The 19,781-nt window shown below is 43.9% G+C and overlaps 1 protein-coding gene across 2 annotated transcripts in view; it reads right to left on the reverse strand.

Annotated features, from left to right (window-relative positions):
- Positions 1-1,584: 1,584 nt before the first annotated feature.
- The window catches only part of ANKRA2 (ankyrin repeat family A member 2), a 49,172-nt gene continuing 30,975 nt past the window's right edge, over positions 1,585-19,781 (reverse strand). For both annotated transcript variants that reach the window (XM_029574877.1, XM_029574868.1), the window contains exons 6-9: positions 17,113-17,238; positions 12,649-12,715; positions 2,866-2,946; positions 1,585-1,928 (exon numbers count right to left, since the gene is read on the reverse strand). In XM_029574877.1, the coding sequence (XP_029430737.1) occupies positions 1,873-1,928; positions 2,866-2,946; positions 12,649-12,715; positions 17,113-17,238 (330 nt within the window). In that variant the 3' untranslated portion in view covers positions 1,585-1,872. The remainder of the gene's footprint in view (positions 1,929-2,865; positions 2,947-12,648; positions 12,716-17,112; positions 17,239-19,781) is intronic.

A 19,781-nucleotide genomic window follows, 5' to 3' on the forward strand; every position in this document is an offset into this window, starting at 1 on the left:
TACTGCCTGTTGGAGCCTCATCCATGCTAGCACGAACCACTGTATGCCAACCTGACAGCAGCCCAAGGGCTCAGAGCAGATTCCTCAAAGGTACCAATAGTAGATTGCAGCATCTTACCCCCCCCCCCCCCGGAAGAAAATTCCCCCAGAGGTCTGCTGAATCTGGTGTTTTCCAGTCTCCAGGGGCTCTTCCGAGTGAGCCTTGCTGCTTCACCCTGTACATGGCTTGGCAAAGACCTGAGGCCAGGACGCTGCTGTGGCACCCTGCACAAGCTATGCACTTTTTCTCCACATTCCGTGGCAGCCATATTGCCTACCTCACATGCAAATGATCAGAGGAAAAAAAAATACTCCAAAAGCTGCCTCCCCCAAAATGGCCAAACGTATTCCCCATGCGAGCATCCAATCCCAGCCCTATGCTTCTAAAGATGACCATGCTGTTGACGCAGCTGCCTTAGAGAGCACCTCGGGGGGGGGGGGGGGGGGGTTAGCTTCAAGAGATATGCCATTAAATTAGAAAAGAAGCAGAAATTTCCCCAGAGAGCAAAAAGGGAATGGGTGTTTTTCTGATCTGAAGTCTTCTCAGAACCAGAGGTCTCAAGACCATGCCACCAAAGAAGGGGGAGGGGGGGATGAGGGAATCAGCAGCACTGGTTTTCAGTTCCTCTCCAGTATAAAGGTCCAGCCAAGAAAAAAGAGTCACCGACCTCGATACTCACCCTTTCTCCACCAGAGGGAATTAACTGGAAAATGTTATATTATAAAGGCAGTTTATCAAATAAAGTTAACTAACCACAGTACCCCTCTGGGATTCAGTCTACCAAAACCACGGTTTGCGGGTTTGGCACCTCCCTCATCTGCTGGAGATAGAGAATACAGAGGAGCTGCAGATGGCACAGTTAGTTAAGGTTTCAGTGAAGCGTTTTTTTCTGTTGCCATTTGTGGTAGGGGAGAAAACCCCATGGGTCTGGACTGGTTTTATAAGGGTGATTAGGAAAACATCACTATGTATAATCTCACTATACGTGGCTTCTTCATTAATAGCTAACAATGCTAATACAAATGTGTCTTTCAGTCAAACAAGGCAGCAGCCCGCTTTGACCATTTCATTGCTTTAGAAACTTAACAGCCACTTCCAGGGTGGAAAATCTGGCTCATAGTTGTGGTGACTAATCTGTATGATATCTTCCAAAGTGTGGAATTAGAAAAGACAATGCTACAGGTGTAGAAGCATAGATACAGGGAGACAAAAGATGTTTCTTATATCCAGGTCTTTTCAAAACTATAAGTGTATTGTAATGACCTGGATCTGGAAAAAGTCTCTGACACACAGTCAGCATTGTCCAAGTAGAGTTCTTCAGTACAACAGACTCATCACTCTTCTGGGAGGCCTCAGTGCTAGTGGTACGAGATTAAGTACCATCCCAAGTAACTCTGAACCCATACAAGTTCACCCCTAAGTCTGGAAAAGAGACTTGCCTAAGCTCAGAAAGAACGAGAGAGAAAGCAGGACTTAAAACTCATGGCCTCAGAAGCTCTCCTCCATGGAAATTCATTGCTTTAATCAGAGACCACACTTCCTCCTGCTACTTAATAATTTACTCTCTTGTGGAATAATATATACAACACTGGCCTCCATACAAGAATCTAATACATATTAACTTCTTTTTGAAGACCCATAATAAAAACACATTTACAAACGTACCTACAGAGACATTAAAACAGAAGCCAAATAGTGACAACACAATCAATTAAGATTTCTCAGGTCAATAAGTGCTTCAGTGAAGTGACATGATGCTCTATCATGGTCGCTGGTGGCTAAATCAGCCAGTCTGAACCATCAGCCGGGATACATTTTTAAAGACCAGTTCGCTACTCCTTGATACTTTGTAGGAGCCTCAACAGGTGAGTTTCAATAACCTGTTGAACTAAAAAAATAAAAAAAGGTTTGGTTATGTCCCACTACTGTAAGCATTTTAAACATTATTTTCATCTGCAAGCACACATAAAGCAATGGCAAACAGAGGCCTGTGCTTGTTAACCGAAGAGCCCACAAGGTCAACTTGGGGGTCATGAAGTACTGGAATGTTCTGCTGTTTATTACTGAAAGCAACAGCAGCAGTTCCCATTATGAAATTACATAAAACACACATGTAAAATGTTCCATTAAGGGAGAATTATGTCATGATAGAGTAAGATGACAAATTGATGGGGATAAGTTAGTTTGTATGAAGCTCTGCGTGCTGTAAAACGTTTTCCATTTATGACTGATGAGGAGACTATTTTATGTCTGAAGAGATGATCCAGAGAACTACCAGGAAATGTCTCTCTGCAGGTCTATTACAAACCTACTGTTTCTGCTTTAAGTTGAACTAAAAATCTTAACTTGAATTCACTGAATGTTCTAGTAGCTTCTGAGGTCCTCACCTGCAGTGGAGTGCTAGGAATAGCACAGGTTCTGGGTCTGGAGTTCCAGCCCACGAGCGAAGTTTTTAGTGCACAGTACATAATCTGGGCAGGATGCAACCTCCTTTTATGTGTTTTTCCACATGATAGAAAACTGGATCTGGACGGGAACGTGGTGGGGGAGGGAAAGGAATTCCTAAGCGTTTCTATACCCTGCTGTAGGGATGGGTGCTGCTCTGCTTTTTGGCATTGTGTGGAGAGTTTTTTCTTCACTTCCCTTTCCATCTTGCAGATCTCTGTGTGCCTTTCTTCTGTGACAAGTGAACATTCTTCTAACAGTCAGAAGCGGATGTTGCACAAAGAGAAGGTTCTCACAATGTGAGCTACCGGTATTTTATGCATTGCATGCATGTGTGGGGTGGCAGAATCAGAAGCCTTTTTGGTTCTACAAATACTTACCACTTCGATGACCCAAAGCTACAGCCAAATCCATGGAGTTGTATCCCGAATCAGTCTCAGTGGTCGGATCTGCACCATTTTCTGTGCAAAACAACCCAAGAGATTAATAACAAAAGGAAAATTGGTTCTTACCTGCTAATTTTCATTCCTGGAATACCATAGATCAGTCCAGACTCCTGGGTTTTGCCTCCCTTCCAACAGATGGAGACAGAGAAAGTTTTACTGAAACTGCCATATAACTGGGTACGCCACCTGAAGTCCCTCAGTATTGACCTGTACTCAAGCCAAGATGCATACTCAAAAACCCTAACAATTAAAAAACTCTATAAACAAATTCCCATGAGCAGGAGGAAAAAATGGAACCCCATAATGTAACAAATCCTTTCTTACCAACCACAGAACAGAAGAATCATCCTGAAGTCCTGAGCAACTCTGCAGCATATATACAAAAGAAGTATGAGCGGACTCTCCTCCAACCAGGGTGGGACTCTGGACTGATCCATGGTATTCCAGGAATGAAAATTAGCAGAAAAGAACCAGTTTTCCTTTCCTGTTCATACCTGAATTGGTCCAGTCTCCTGGGATGTACCCAAGCTTCCCTAATTAGGGTGGGACTGTGAGGGTCCTGCTCGAAGAACACTCTCACCAAAGCCCATGGCCTCTGGAGCATGGACATCCAAATGATAATGTCTGGCGAAAGTGTGCAACGACTTCCAAGTGGCCACTCGACAAATCTCCTGCGGCGACACCTGCTGGCATTCAGCCCAAGAAGCCGCTTGCGACTGAACAGAGTGAGCCCTCAATCCCACAGAGACACGATGGCCCTTACAGATATAAGCCGAGCCTATAGCCTTCTTTAACCATAGCGCAATCATGGATTTTGAGGCTTTCTGCCCCTTCTTTGGCCCACTCCACAGCACAAAGAGATGGTCAGATATCCGGAAGCTATTGGTGACCTTTAGGTAACGCAGCAGAGCTCGCTTTACATCCAAATACCGCAGATCCTTCACGTGCAGTGCTGAGGCATCCAAATTTGGGAAAGCTGGAAGCTCCACCGTCTGACTCAAATGCAACGCCAACACAACCTTCGGGAGAAGGGAGGGCACCGTACACAATGAGATCCTGGAATTCGAGATCTTCAAAAAGGGCTCTCTACACGACAATGCTCGAGGCTCAGAAATTATTCTGGCTGAACAAATTGCCACCAGAAAACTACCTTCAGAGTAATATTTATTTTATTTATTTATTTATTTGTTTTTATATACCGACATTCAAGCCAAGATATCACATCAGTTTACAAGGAACAAATGAGGTTGTTTACAATGATTACATGATATTACTCAAACTAATATTGTTAACAGAAGTCAGTATATTGAGAGTATAAATGAGAGAAGAGAAAATTATCATAATAAACGTTTCTATTTAAAATAAACATAATTCTATCTAAAATAAACATAACGTAGGTAAGCAACTTTACGGGTATAATTACTTCTCGTTAAGATGGTTTTATAGAGGTCACAAGTAGTAGGTCATTGTAATAACTTCAGTAGCTATTGGGCAATATAGTATTGTTGCAAAGGCTTTCTGAAATAGCCATGTTTTTAGATTATTATTTTTTGAATGTTAATATGGGTTCCAGCCTTAATTCTATTGGGAGGTTGTTCCATAGGGCTGGGCCTGCCAATGATAATGCACGCTCCCTGACTGTGTTCAGGTGGGTTAGTTTTGGAGAGGGGATTGGGAGAAGCCCAGTATTTGTGGAGCGTAGGTTCCTTTGAGAGGTATGGAAATGTAGTGTGGCATTTAACCAGTCTATTTTATTATTGTAGAGTGTTTTGTGAATGAGGGTTAAGGCTTTATATTGGATTCTGTATGAGATAGGTAACCAGTGCAGCTCTTTGAGGATTGGCATGATATGATCCATTGTTTTACTGTTTGTGAGTGTTCTTGCTGCTGCGTTTTGCAGGAGCTGCATCGGTCTTAGGGTGGACGCCGGGAGGCCCAAGAGGATGGCGTTGCAGTAATCTATTTTTGAAAACAGTAGCGCTTGTAGTACTGTCTGGTAGTCTTGAGTAAATAAGAGTGGTTTGAGTTTATTTTAAGACCTGAAGTTTGTAGTAACCTTCTCTTATCAAGGTGTTAATGTATTTTTTTAAATTTGGTACACTATCTAGGAGGATTCCTAGGTCTTTTACTGTGTGAACGATCTGATTCTTTGTCTGGCATGTTTTGAAATCAGGGTTAAGTACTGAGGTAAGTTTGTTACATATGTAAAGTATTTCAGTTTTGTTTTGATTGAGTGAGAGAGCCATTTGTGAAAGTAGTTGCCTTATTGCTGATAGATAGATGTCCCAAAGTTTTAGGGTGTCTTCAATGGTGCCTTTTATGGGGAGTAGAATTTGGACATCATCAGCATCGACATAGTGAGATAGGCTTAGTCCAGTCAGGAGTGTACAGAGAGGCAACATATAGATGTTGAAGAGTATGGATGATAGAGATGAGCCTTCCGGAACACCATATGTTTAGATTCTGTGTGGTTGTCTGATAGGTATGATGCGAACCAGTTAATCGTGGTGTCACATAACCCAATTTCCCTTAGTCTAGATAGGAGAGTTTTGTGGTTGATAGTGTCAAACGCCGCAGAGATATCTAGTAGTATCAGCAGATGGAATTGACCACTATCTAGGCCTCTAAGGAGTGTCTGAGAGGGAGAGTAGTAATGTTTCTGTGCTGAAACTTCCTGAATCATTGTTGTGCTGGGAATAGTATGTTGTGGTTCTCTAGATGTTCAGAGTTTTTGATTAACAACTTTTTCTAGGATTTTAGCTATGAAGGGTAAATTGGAGATTGGTCTGAAATTGGTGAGAATGGATTCATCTATCTGTGGATTTTTGAGTATTGGCTTAATTGCGGCACATTTTAATGTGTCTGGGAAAATGCCTTGGTTTAATGAGGTTGATTATATCAGCAATGGGTTTGGCAATGACCTTAGATAGTTGTTTCAGTATTTTTATTGGAATAGCATCAAGGGGGTGTGCGGCAGGGTTCATTTTTAGGCTGATGACCTCGACTTCAGTTGAAGCTCATTTTCAAAATTTGTCCATCTGGCTTCTGGTTTACTTGGAAGCTTTATGGTTTCCTCGTTCAGAGTTGGGTTATTTTTAATTAAGTTTAGTATTTTGTCTCTGAAAAATTCAGCAAATTCATCACATGTTTTTGTTTGATAGGTGGGCATGGGTTTTGACTGGGTTGTGTGAGGTCTTTAATGTATGCAAATACTATGGAATTAAATTGGTAGTCATGTATTTTTTTTGTGTAGAATTCTCATTTGGCCTTGTTGATGTCTGTTCTGTAGATGTAGAGGATGGTTTTGTATTTGTCTTTTAGTCAGTTGGGTTTCTTCTCCATTTTTTTTCAGCTGATCTTAATATGCTTTTGATTTTTTTTTAATTCTGGGGTATACCAGGGAGCTTTGTACTTAGTGGATGATTTGATTTCTTTCCTGATGAGTGGGCATTTACTGTTTGCTATTTCCGATGTAATAATCCAGGATTTTACTACAGAGTTTGTCAGTTTTGTTTAGGAGATTCAATGTATCAGGTAGTATTTCAATTAGATCATCGGTTGAACATGGTTTGTTAAATTCAATGAATTTGTTTTGATTATTTTGCACGTTGTGGGTATATTCCAGACATAGTTTGTTTCTATAAGTTTGTGGTCTGACCAGGGGATTGTAGAAGCTGAGGGTGGGTCTTTGTATGAAATTTTATCATTGATGAAAATGAGGTCCAGTGTGTGACCTGATCTTTGAGTGGGGGTCTTTAATGTTTGTTTGAAGCTGATTGCTGTCATGGTGTCCAGCAAGAGTTTGCTAGCGATTGAAAGAGGTGTTTTATCAATGTGTAGGTTAAAATTGCCCATAATTATTGCAGGGATGTCCATGTTGATGTTTGTTATTGCTTCAATTAGTGGAGACATGTTGTGTTCAAGGAGCCCTGGCGGGGCATAGAGTAGCATGATTTGTAGATTTTTTTGATTTGAAAAAAATATTTCGACTGGAGAGGGTACATTAATGGTGTGACTTTTAAATTTAAATTTCTTTAATGCTATGAATAGTAAACTGCCTCCTTTTCTGTTTGATCTCGGTAGGGAATAGATATCATAGATTGTTTTGGGTAATTGGTTGATTAATGTTACATCTGTGCCTTTAGCCATGATTCGGTTATACAGCATAAATCTGGCAGATTGTCAAGTAATAGGTTGTGAAGTATAGGGATATTTTTTTCTACTGACTGTGCATTAAGTAAGATCAGGGTTAAGACCATCAGGGCTGTCATGTCATTATTAGGATTGATGGGTATGGCAGTAAGGGTCTGCTTTCTGTTTGGGCTTTTTGATTTTTTTACTTTTGGTATTCCTGTTCCTGAATAGTATTGGAATGTTTTGTTCTGGTTCCATGTTGGGGGTTCTGATTTGCAAGGAAGTTGATACAGATAACAGAAATCTAAGGTGGTTAATTGCTGTTAGAGATGTCTCTGGAGGTCCTGGTCACTGTAGGTAGAGATGAGGGAAGGACAGATATGGGTTGGTATTTGGTGTTATGATTTGTGGTTCAGTCGATAGTCAATCGGGGCAGCACAAAGGGGCGCACTAAAGGGCATGCCCCTTTGTCGCGCACCTTTGGCGTGCGACGCCTGTGCGAGGGTTTAAATTCCCTTCGTCGCCTTGGATGATATTTATTTATTTATTTATTTAGAGCTTTTCTATACCGACATTCATGATACAGATCAAATCACATCGGTTTACATGGAACAAGGGGTAATAACGTTAAACGTAAATATAAAGGAAAGTAGAAAGTTACAATATAACAGGGGATTTAGAACTGGGGAGAAGAGGAGCCAGTGGCAGAAGGTATCTCAGAACTAAAACAATATGATATGGCTGTAGGTGGGGTTATCCGTGGAGGGAGGAGCCGTGTTAGATGTCGCTCTGGGGCCGTCTGTAGTCACAGGCAGGTGAGGGTTCTGGAGGGGATCAGCCGCAGGCAGGGTCTTTGCGGGCGGCAAGAGCGGCACGATTCGGTCTGGCAGCGTGGCAGAGGTGGTGATGGCGGCCTGTGCGAGGGTTTAAATTCCCCTTGTCGCCCTGGATGATGTGGCTGTGGGCGGGGTGATCCGCGGAGGGAGGAGCCATGTCGGATGTTGCTCTGGGGCAGTCTGTAGTCGCTGCAGGCAAGTGAGGGTTCCGGAGGGGATCAACCGCAGGCAGGGTCTGTGCGGGCGGCGAGAGTGGTGCAACTCGGTCCGGCAGCGAGGCAAGAGTGGTGATGGGGGCCCAAGTGAGAATATATCCTTTATAGTTGCCCTTCTTAAAGGCTCAAAAGGAGCCCCACACATCCCTCTTGGGACCAAGCTAAGATTCCAGGAAGGACATATTTTTCACACCAGAGGACGTAGATATTTTGCTCCCTGAAAAAAAATGCACCACATCCAGATGAGTGGCCAAGAACATGCCATGCACCTTGCCATGGAGACAGCCCAAGGCCGCCACCTGCACCTTGAGAGAGTTAAAGGCCAAGCCTTTCACCAACTCTTTCTGTAAAAAAGGTTAAGATATGTGCTACCGATGCCTGAGTAGGACTTACTCCCTGATCTGTACACCAGGCCTCAAAGACTCTCCAAATCCTCACATAAGATAAGGAAGTGGAAGGCCTTCTAGACTGCAACAAGGTGGAAATGACATCCTCCAAATATCCTTTCTCCCTCAAATGCTTCCTCTCAAAAGCCAAGCCGCAAGACAAAAGTGCCTGATCGGAAAATATTAGGACCTGAAGGAGGAGTCTTGGTAGATGTGCGAGCCGCAACGCACCATCTACTGCCAGATTGATCAGGTCCGCAAACTATGGCTGCAGTGGCCACTCCAGTGCCACCAGAATCACTTCTTCCGGATGATTTTCTATCCACTGTATCACTTTGCTCACCAGCGACCATAGTAGGAACACATAAAGAAGAATCCCTCAAGGCCAAGGAAGAACCAGGGCATTGACCCCTTCTGCCCCGTGTTCTCTTCTGTGACTAAAGAAGTGGGGTGCCTTGGCATTCTGTTGAGATGCCATTAAATCCAGGTGGGGAATGCCCCATCTACGATATAGAAGAGCCATTGTCTCCTTCAATAGCTCCCATTCCCCGGGATCCAGCCTCTGGGGACTGAGAAAATCTGCTTAAACATTGTCCACTCTGGCTATGTGGGACGCCGCTAGCAACACCAGGTGCAGTTCCACCCAAAGAAATAACTCCTGGGCCACCGCCCGACTCTTGGTTTCTTCCTTGCCGGTTGATATAAGCCACGGTGATCGTATTGTCTGACAAGATGCTCATTGGGCTTAATAGAGGCAGAAAGGCAAGCAAGGTGAAATGCACCGCCCTCATTTCCAATTAATTTATAGACCAGGATTCCTTGGACCATTGCTCCTGGGCTGACTGAATCTGGCACACTGCACCCCATCTGGTGAGAATGGCATCGGTAATGATTACCACCCAGTCTGGAATATCCAAGTGCACTCCGTGACTTAGATGGAACCGACCAAGCCACCATGAAAGACTGACCTGGCAGCCTCTTCGATAGACAGTGGAAGATGAAACTGCTCTGACAAAGGATCCACCGGGAAAGAAGAGACATTTGCAAAGGTCGCATGTGTGCAAAAGCCCAAGGAACTAGCTCCAACGTCGATGCCACAGAGCCTAGAATCTGAAGGTAGTCCCAGGACTACTACTGCGTCTGCAGTTTGAGAATGCGACCCTTGGAGAGAAAAACCTTCCCTATCCTGGTATCGAAGTGAGCTCCTAAGAACTCCAGAACCTGAGACGGAGTGAGGTGACTTTTTGCCAGTTTTACCACCTAGCCTAGGGACCTCAACTGTTGCAGGTTTTGAGACACCGCTTGACTGCAGAGGACTTCTGACTTTGCCAGAATGAGCCAGTTGTCCAGATATGGATGAAACAGAATGTCTTTCTTTCTGAGCGCCGCTGCCACAACCACCATCACCTTGGTGAATGTACACAGAGCCGTTGCCAAACTAAAAGGAAGGGCAGAAAACTGAAAATGCCTCCCAAGGATCATGTATTTCAGGAATCATTGGTGATCTGGGCAGATTACAATGTGCAGATATGCCTTAGTCAAATCTAGGGAAGTCAGAACCTCCCCTTTTTGCACTACTGCAATGACCGAGCGCAGGGTTTCCTTGTGAAAATGAGGAACCCTGAGAATGACATTCACCTTTTTCAAATCCAAAATCGGACAGAAAAAGCCTTCTTTTTTTGGTACCACGAAATATATGTAATACCTTCTTGTTCTTAGCTCCCCTACTAGTATGGGAACAATAGCTCCCAGTCTCTGTAAACGATCTACGGTTTCTTGGACCACTTTCCTTTTGCAGAATGGAGTGAAAGGGGAGACCATGAACAAATCGTGAAGCAGTCGAGAGAATTCTAATGTGTAACCATCTCTTATCATGCTTAAGACCCACTGGTCTGTTGTGGTTTTGGCCCACTCCTCATAAAACAGAGTCAGAAGCCCTCCAATAGGTGGAACAGTGAAGTGGACCGGCCTTGATTCATTGCTAGGACTTAGCTCCACCAGATCCCTGGCCAAGGCTATCTGTGTTTGGTTTTCTACCCCCTCAAAAGGTCTCTGGGCTCCTGTCAAGGGCCTACTCTGATGAAATCTTCTATTTGGCCTGAAACGAGCCTGCCCTGCAAAGGAACCTTTGCTTCCTTTAGGCTTATTCTCTGGCAACCTATGCCCCTTTTTCTCTCTGAGACGTTTGACAAGCTCTTCCAAGTCCTCTCCAAATAGCAGCTTTCCCTTGAAAGGCAATGCTCTTAAACATCCACCGACCAGTTCCTTAACCAAAGGAGATGCTTAGCTGAGACCGCCAACATCATAATTCTCGAAGAAGTTCTCATAGCCTGCAATTGCTGCACTCAGTGCAGGCTAGCCCTCTGCATGAAGCTCCTGCAAATGGCAGCTCATATTCCTAAAGCAGACACCTCAAAAATCTTTATGAGGTGAATTTCCAATTTTCTGTCCTGCATATCCTTCAGGAATGGTTGTCTTCTTAGTGACTGCTGACACTGACACATCCACCTTCAGGAGCACCAAAAGCTAGGTGTCCTCAAGCAACGGGTATAATTTTACCATTGCTTTCCCTACCTTCAGGCCTGTCTCTGGAGTATCCCACTCCCTGACCACCAACTTCTTCACTGATTTATGAAAAAGGAAGGTTTTGCTGGACACCGTAGACCATACATGGCCGGGTCCACCCCTTCTTGATCAAACTCCTCTTGGGGAACTTTGATCCCCAACTCTTCCAGAACATGAGGGATCTGGGGCCACAGCTCCTCCTTAGGGAAGAGATGCCCCATTTTTGGATTGTCCCCTTCAGTGCCAGGTATCTAGCCCAGCCATATCCGGGCTAGTATCAACCGCAGTAGGATCAGGAGAGGTAGTTACTGATGGTACTATTTTCTCTGACTCCTCAGAGCCTTTGTCTGGACTACCAGGATGTGCCATCATACCGAGGACCCTGTGAGCCTGCCTAGACATCTGATCCCTCAAACTCCTGGGTCTCTTACCAGGACGCAGTCCAAGGGATCAATAAGACCGAGCTGCTTGCCTCCCAGCTGCTTTCCTGGCCAAGCATGCCTTGTTGCACAAGTAGCACAAACTCGGAGGAGAACACTGCGGGGTCCTCAGCCTCATCCGTGAGGAGGTCCCCCTCTTCATCTGAAACAGGCTTCCTTCTGTTCACAGAGCTCTGAACTGCCAGGGATAATGGAGGAGGAAAATCCTCCAATCCCCCCCAAAAGCACTGAAGCTCCTTCAGCTGAAGCAAACATGGCCGCCGTTCCCACACCCAATGGGAGGTCACTCGTGTCTTTCTGAGGCACTCCAGCGCCTGTTTTTTTTGCTTGCCAGTCGCTCCAACACCACCTCCTCCTCCTGCCTCGACCCGCCCTTCCCACCAGAGTCACTGGGATTAGAGTCCGGTGCACGAGAGTCACATGCATGCATTGCCGCACGCCAACAGAGAAGCAGCACCACAACGGACAAGAAGGCCTGTCCGCGTGGCTGACAAATACTACCGCCAGAGAACTCCACTTAAACAACTAAGTCAGTACTTTTCGCAGCTCTAAAACAACTGCTGCTCTGCCTGCCGCTGCCAACAGGCTTGTCTTCTACCTTTCTTTTAACTTTACTTAGAAGAAAAAAAAGGTACTTCCCTGTGTGGCTGAAGTGCTGCAAGACGGCAAGAGTTCTCCTGGGAGGGAGGGAACTGGCACCACCAGTTGTCCACCACTGGTGGTAAAAAGACCGAGCCAGGCAAGGCTTGTCCACCTCACTACCAGGAGGGATAGCCCCCACCAGTGCCTAGCAACCTCCTGGGAGGAATCTTAAAAATGTACCTCCTTTTTCTTATAGACTGAAGGATTTGCACCTATATCATCTGCTGGAGACAGAGAAATACTGAGGATAGCAGGTGGCACACCACCTAAATGGCAGTGTCAGTAAAACTTTCTCTGTTTCCATCACTGGAAGGAGGGCAAAACTCTGGAGTCTGGACTGATCCAGGTATGAACAGGAGCATGCCATTAACAGCAACATACTATCCTTTTACTATGTATCATGGGTAAAGGACAATCCTCCTTTTCACCTTTCTTAGAGTGGTTACAGACTTTTATTTGCTTTCAGAAATCACTTTACAACCGGTCCCACAGTGCTTACCTAGGAGGATTTTGACACATTTTACATGATTTCCATGTACAGCATAGAGCAGCGGCGTCCCTCCATTCTGCAAACATGAAGAAAGAACATCTCTGACAACCTGCAGAGGCTGCAGTTACTTCATCTGCTTCAGTCTTTACACAAACTATCGCTAGATTTATACAGCAAAGGATAAGACTAGCATATATGCCTAGACCATACGAAGCTATGGTAAGAGCATCGACAGAAAACTGATCTGGTAACGCCATCAGTCAGGCAAGTTAACATTTCCTTTTCTTACACGTGCACCCCTCTCCTAATGAACTTTTACAATTTTCAGCTGCTATATTGCCCTGAAAGGCATTCTCCAAAATTGTTTTCCATTTCTTGTAACCCTAACTAACCTGAGGAACTGGAATATAAGCACAGAAACGAATCTGAGTTTCCAACTTGGAAGTGTGTACTACTGCCTCTAGTGCCATTACATTGACGATTGTAGGGAGGGGAGAGGAAAGTTACACCATGGCTTAGACCCCACAATAGAGCATGGCCAACTGGAGGCAGATATAGCTGGAGGCATTTGTACTTCAAGTCCTGTGCAGCAAATGCTCCAAAATTTTGCTGTCAGACAGGGGCCTTCTCTCTCCTTTCTCTATTAACCTGTTCCACATTTGCAATGAACCTAGGTATAGGAATAAAGTACTTTCAGCCAGCAAGCGAGAAAACCTGGACTAGTATGAGCTCAGTCCCTCCCAAGGGGCTCTGATCATCTGTAGCATTCTCTGCACAGATCAGCTAGACCAACAAAAGACCAAGGGGTGCTACCGAAACTAGGTCTCCATTTAGGCCCAAAGACACTGATTATCATATGGCCATCATCACAAGTTACATGACATAATCAAAGGTTTAATACTATTGTAGTGAGTTGACAGATCTGCCCTGCATTTTAAAAAAAAAAAATGAATTCTGTAAAATTTGCATTGGTCAGACTTGTTTGGGCCTGTGAACTCCAAGTCCCAGAATCCCTAGAAGTTAGCTTCCAGGGAGGATCTGATTAGGGAACAGTTGGGGACATGGTGGAATCCACCTCTGTTCCTAGCAGTAGGTGACATCTAGAATAATTGGAACAGCCTACTGTTTGGGAGATACTGCTGAGAGGTGGAGAGAGAGAGAGAGACAGAGAACAGCACCTGGGCAAACCATGGGAAGCAATACTGAAGAAGAGACAAAATCAGAGCCAGATGTACGTTTTCATCCTTTAAGCTAAGCCTGTCATCTAAACCTATTGCCTAGAAGACAGTTGGCCAACTAGGGGAATGTATGGAGGTGGAGTAGAGCTGTAAAGAGGCTTTGTGTGCCTTATTTACGAGAACAACAGTGGATATTTAAGTTAAAACAGAGGAACCATATGGGATGAACAGTAAAAATAGAGTTGAACAGTTTACTTTAATCATAACAGCAATGGTTTATTAGAAATAAGTACTGATACGCGATGACGTGACACATTACGAGTGGCTGCATAGAGTTTAAATGGCCAGCCTTTGTCAGCCTTTGTCAGGAACTTTGTCAAGTTCCGATAGAACTTTTGGAAGAAACATGTGAGAATATTATGACTAAATCGCCCTGACGCAGCATTGGCGAAACGTCGGCGTCTTGGACAGCAGCTGTCTTAGCGCTGGCTGAGTATCAGAAAAAACGGTTTTCCAAAGCATTGTTGAAAAATCCAATCAAGAGATCACCACAATAAGATGAGTTTGAAAAGCAGTTTCTATCAGGCGATCATGTTGCTTATACCATAAGGCATTGAATCTGGTTTTGTTTTTTAAGCTATAACCAATGAGAGATAAGGTACATAGCTACATCTAAACAGATAATATATTTATTTTATTTATTTATTTAGAAACTTTTATATACCGGTATTAGTGGAGACATCATACCGGTTTACATTTGAACAAGGAAGGCTTGAAATTACATATTAATAGGGAGAGTGAACTGGGAGGGGGATAACAAGGCGCAGAGTGGAAGGACAGAGTAACGTAACATTAACAGGCATAAACATAATATAGAAACCAGTCTAAGAAGAATTTTAACAAAATTAAAAAATACAATTTATTTTTTTTTTCAGAAAACTATAAAAAAAGAGAGGTTTTTTTATGACCCATGATTGCAACTACTGGTTTCAATAAAAACTGACGGCACAGGTTGGGCATCCAAATGGCAGATGAAATTTAATGTGGACAAGTGCAAGGTGTTGCACATAGGGAAAAATAACCCTTGCTGTAGTTATACGATGTTCGGTTCCATATTAGGAATTACCACCCAGGAAAAAGATCTAGGCATCATAGTGGATAATACTTTAAAATCGTCAGCTCAGTGTGCTGCAGCAGTCAAAAAAGCAAACAGAATGTTAGGAATTATTAGGAAGGGAATGGTTAATAAAACGGAAAATGTCATAATGCCTCTGTATCGCTCCGTGGTGAGACTGCACCTGGAATACTGTGTACAATTCTGGTCGCTGCATCTCAAAAAAGATACAGTTGCGATGGAGAAGGTACAGAGAAGGGCAACCAAAATAATAAAGGGGATGGAACAGCTCCCCTATGAAGAAAGGCTGAAGAGGTTAGGGCTGTTTAGCTTGGAGAAGAGACGGCGGAGGGGGGATATGATAGAGGTCTTTAAGATAATGAGAGGTCTTGAACGAGTAGATGTGAATCGGTTATTTACACTTTCGGATAATAGAAGGACTAGGGGGCATTCCATGAAGTTAGCAAGTAGCACATTTAAGACTAATCGGAGAAAATTCTTTTTCACTCAACGCACAATTAAGCTCTGGAATCTGTTGCCAGAGGATGTGGTTAGTGCAGTTAGTGTAGCTGGGTTCAAAAAAGGTTTGGATAAGTCCATTAACTGCTATTAATCAAGTTTACTTAGGGAATAGCCACTGCTATTAATTGCATCAGTAGCATGGGATCTTCTTGGTGTTTGGATAATGGCCAGGTTCTTGTGGCCTGGCTTGGCCTCTGTTGGAAACAGGATGCTGGGCTTGATGGACCCTTGGTCTGACCCAACTTAGCAATTTCTTATGTTCTTAAATTCAGTCGGTACCTGTGCTGAGGTCTTTTCCTCTGTGATACAAAGTATTAATGTTAAAGACCAACAGTAATTAAACATCAGCAACTATTCATGGTTGCACCAGCTAGTTTTTTTTGTACATTTTTAATAAGATACTGGTGTTTCCCTTAGTTTTGAGTGGAATATAAGAGAAAACCACAGCCCCATCAGGTCAAGTTTGCACTAAATGCAGCTGAGGAACTGAACTTGTATGAAGGGACAGCTCGGAGAAAGAAAATTCCAGGGCCACTGACACAGATAACAGAGAACCCTAATCAAGGCTACGGCCAGTTTTAGAGAAGATTTTGCTTTAAATATGACTGTGAGGTTGTTGCCTACAGCTTAGTTTAGAAAGGGGCAAGATTGCTATTGAAGGCAGCAGGAATGTAAGCTGAATACACAGACATATGATGTGGAAGTTACTTTAATTGGTGGGGATAGAATTCCCACAGGCATTAATGGTTTATGGTCTGGTTGGGAGCTGGGTTTGACCAGCATGGGAGGCTGCATGAAACTCTGGCCAGGAATCTTTTTTTCTAAGCAAGGTAAAGAAACAACTAGCTGCATTGTGATTTGCATCTCTCCTTTTTGTACCCCTGGTTTGGTGAGAGGGCTTACATGTGGAGCTGTTTCAAACTATTGTCAAAGATTACTCCACACATCACAACTGTAAATGCCCTTCTGCAGTCATATATTCAAACATTCATCCAATTAAATCTCTATTACTGCAAATGCTGATAACATCAGGAAAACAAATACAAGTAAGTGCAGGATAAATCCTGAGAGAGAGTTGGAGGGCACACGCGAAACCAGACTGTGGCGTTGGAAGGGCAGAATCCAAGTGTGCATGGGATGCCTAGTGAGGGCAAGGGAGAGAGAAGACTGGAGATTGAGCAAGATCTGCAGTGACACAGTGGCAAACGGGTAGATGGAGTGAGCTAAAAGATTTTTATTTGCTGATGATTACTATATCAGACAGAAGGGCCCAATGTCAGTACAAGTGAGTTATGTTGAGAGCAAGGCAGCTCCACAGGCTACAACAGGAGCGAGCTGAGCGTCAATGGGCTACTTCTAGCACAGTTTCTCTCAGGTTTATTTGCCCCAGGCTACCAGAATCAAGACTTTTCACACTCTTGACTGAGCCATTGCTGACACTAGATTTTAGAACATATACGATTAAATATATCCACTAGTACTCTGTGCCTAAAGGAGATGCTGCTTTCACTATTGTGCTTCAGTACCTCTAATCCCCTACATCTGCATTTCTTCATATCTAACCACATACAAAAGTGTGGTGGCTAAAAGTAGGAAGAAGATCTTTGCAAAATTAAAAAAGACTCACTAAAAACATCTGAATGGCAAGGGCAGACTTACCCAGTCATACTCATTGACATCAACTCCACAGTCCAGCAGCATTTTGACAATATCGGTATATCCTTTACTGCAAGCGAGGGACAGAGCACTTTCCCGACCTTTGCCCAGAACCTGAGGGTCTGCACCCTGGTGAGAAAACCGCAGAAGTCACTGAAATGGGGCAGCAGCACATCAGAGCATGCCTTTACTAGAACGTGCATTACAGAATAAGAAATATGAAACAAGTTATTAGCTGTGGAATACCAATAGCAGAATGCTACAAATACAAAACAAAGAGAGCTGTCAAGTGAAACACATCATTGCAAAGGTAAACCATTTATTGATAAAGGAAGAGACCACCCCACCATAAAGTGCTTTTTCCTTGACATTATTTCTATTACAGCAAAGGATTAGGACCACAAATTGAACAGGAGTTTGCTTGGGGTTTTCGGCAGTGGTTGTAATGCAGTTGTGTCCCCCACTGCTGGGTGGCAGAGCAGTAACACCCCATCTTGTTCAGGTTCTCAAATCTCAGCCCAAAAGTCAAGAAGGGGCCATCCTCACCTCATTACTCAGATTCTACACTTGACTCTTAGCCAGATGACCTCCTTCTCCTCCCTGAGGCCCTAGAAAGAGTCAGCATGGGCAAGGGAAGAGATGAGAGATGTGAGTGGGGGATACTGGCCTGCAGTTATCAGTGTGCGCTCCTCCTGTGGCGCACAGGTTTCTGTCCACCCTGGCTGTGATCCTGCAGTGTCAGTGCACAGTCCTGTACAGCTCAGATTCTTAGTGCCACAGAAAGAATGGGCAAATACTGCATGCAGGACCATCCAAGTCCTTTAAGATGGAGAAGGCAACATCATTAATGTATCATTTTCTCCATTTATTTACTTTCTTTTAGGGAATGGGAAAAAAATTCCTCAAATTTTGAAAATCCTGGATTTTCAGGATATCCAAAATGAGTATTTGTAAGATAAATCTGCACACAGTGGAGACTTATTATATGCAAATGTATCTCATACATATTCATTATGGATATCCTGAAACCCCAACTGGCTGTGGAGTCACCAGGACTGGTGTGGAAAACCCTGCCCTATGGTTACTGAAAAGTAGCTGAGCTTTTTACAGCTTCAGCAGGAAATACCTCAAAGATCTAAACATGTATATCCTAGAGGAAAGGCAAGATAGGGGAGATTTGATAGAGACATTTAAATACCTCCAAGGTTTCCATGCACAGGAGGTGAGTCTCTTTCAAAGGAAAGAAGGCTGTAGAACAAGGAGTCATGGGATGAAGGTGAAAGGAGGCAGACTAAGAAGTATATTTTTTTACAGTGTGGATAGTCTATGTATGGAACAAAAAACTGGTGGTGGTGGAGACAAAAACAGTATCTGAATTCAAGAATGCATGAGACAAGCGCAGGAGATCTCGGAGGGAGTGGTAGGGACTATAAAGCTGAATTAGCTGGGTGACTGGGCAGATTAGATAGGCCATATGTTTTTTTTCTGCCATTACATTTCTGTTTCTATGTAGGCTGGAAAGCCCAGCAAGTCAGAGAAGCAAGAGAGGCATCTATACCCAGGTAGCCAGTGGCATCTAACTGTGCCTGCTAGTGCCAGTGCCTGAGCACCATCTCAAGTAAATCTATGTGCTGTGGAGCAGCCTCTACCAGCTGGACTCTATGCAAGAGGGAAGCCATAAGAGGGCTGTAGCCTTTGTCTACGGCAGATGAGGAGCAGGGAAATCCCAAAGACAGGTCTAGCAGGACTCAAGGAAAGAACATTACTAGGTAAGAATAACTGAGCATTAAGCTCTCTGAGATTTATTTTTGCATTTTAAGAATGGGGAGAGGTCGGAGGCCCTTGCCAGTAGTCTTCTACCAGAGCAACAGGATAAGAAACCTCCATTACGTCCTATATGGTGAAATTACTTCTTACCTGATAATTTCCTTCCCTCTAAGGAAAGCAGGCCAACCCACACCAGTTATGAACTCCTATCAGCAGATGGAGACAGAGAAAACTGACTTACTGACATATAGCCCTGCCCAGACATCAGCCTGCCAGTATCTCTAGAAAAGCCAAACTGTGGACAAACTGATTATACTTAAAATATGACTACTAACAGTCAACAACTCATTACTTCCAGCCAACTGGGAAGCACTGAGATCACTAAACAATTATCATCAACTGATCTTAGGGGCTGGTTTTCCACTTACCAGTCCTTCAAATGACTCATATCCAGGAACACTCTGCATCATCCCCGAATAAGGGACAAACTGAAACCAAAATCAGGTAGGCAGCTCAGGACAGGTTATGGATTGGCCTTAGAGGAAAGGAAATTATCAGGTAAGAACTAATTTCACCTTCCTTTGCACTCAGGCAGGCCAATCCACACCGGTGGGATGTACCAAAGTTACTCCCGAAATGGGTGGGAGGCTGCCTGTGCTCCTGTCGACATTGCATACGTGAAGGCCGCATCCTCTTGAGCCTTAACATCCAAGAAGTAATGCTTGGAAAAAGTATGTAAGGAGGACCACGTTGCTGCCCAGCAAATCTCGACAGGAGACAATAACCAAATCTCCACCCATGAAACCGCCTGAGCCCTAGTGGAATGCGCCCTGACTTGTCTAGGCAATGGGACATCTGCATCCACATATGCAGCCGCGATGATTAACCCAACAGGCTACTGTAGC

Source organism: Rhinatrema bivittatum, chromosome 1, assembly GCF_901001135.1.
Source record: "Rhinatrema bivittatum chromosome 1, aRhiBiv1.1, whole genome shotgun sequence".
Classification (NCBI taxonomy): domain Eukaryota; kingdom Metazoa; phylum Chordata; class Amphibia; order Gymnophiona; family Rhinatrematidae; genus Rhinatrema; species Rhinatrema bivittatum.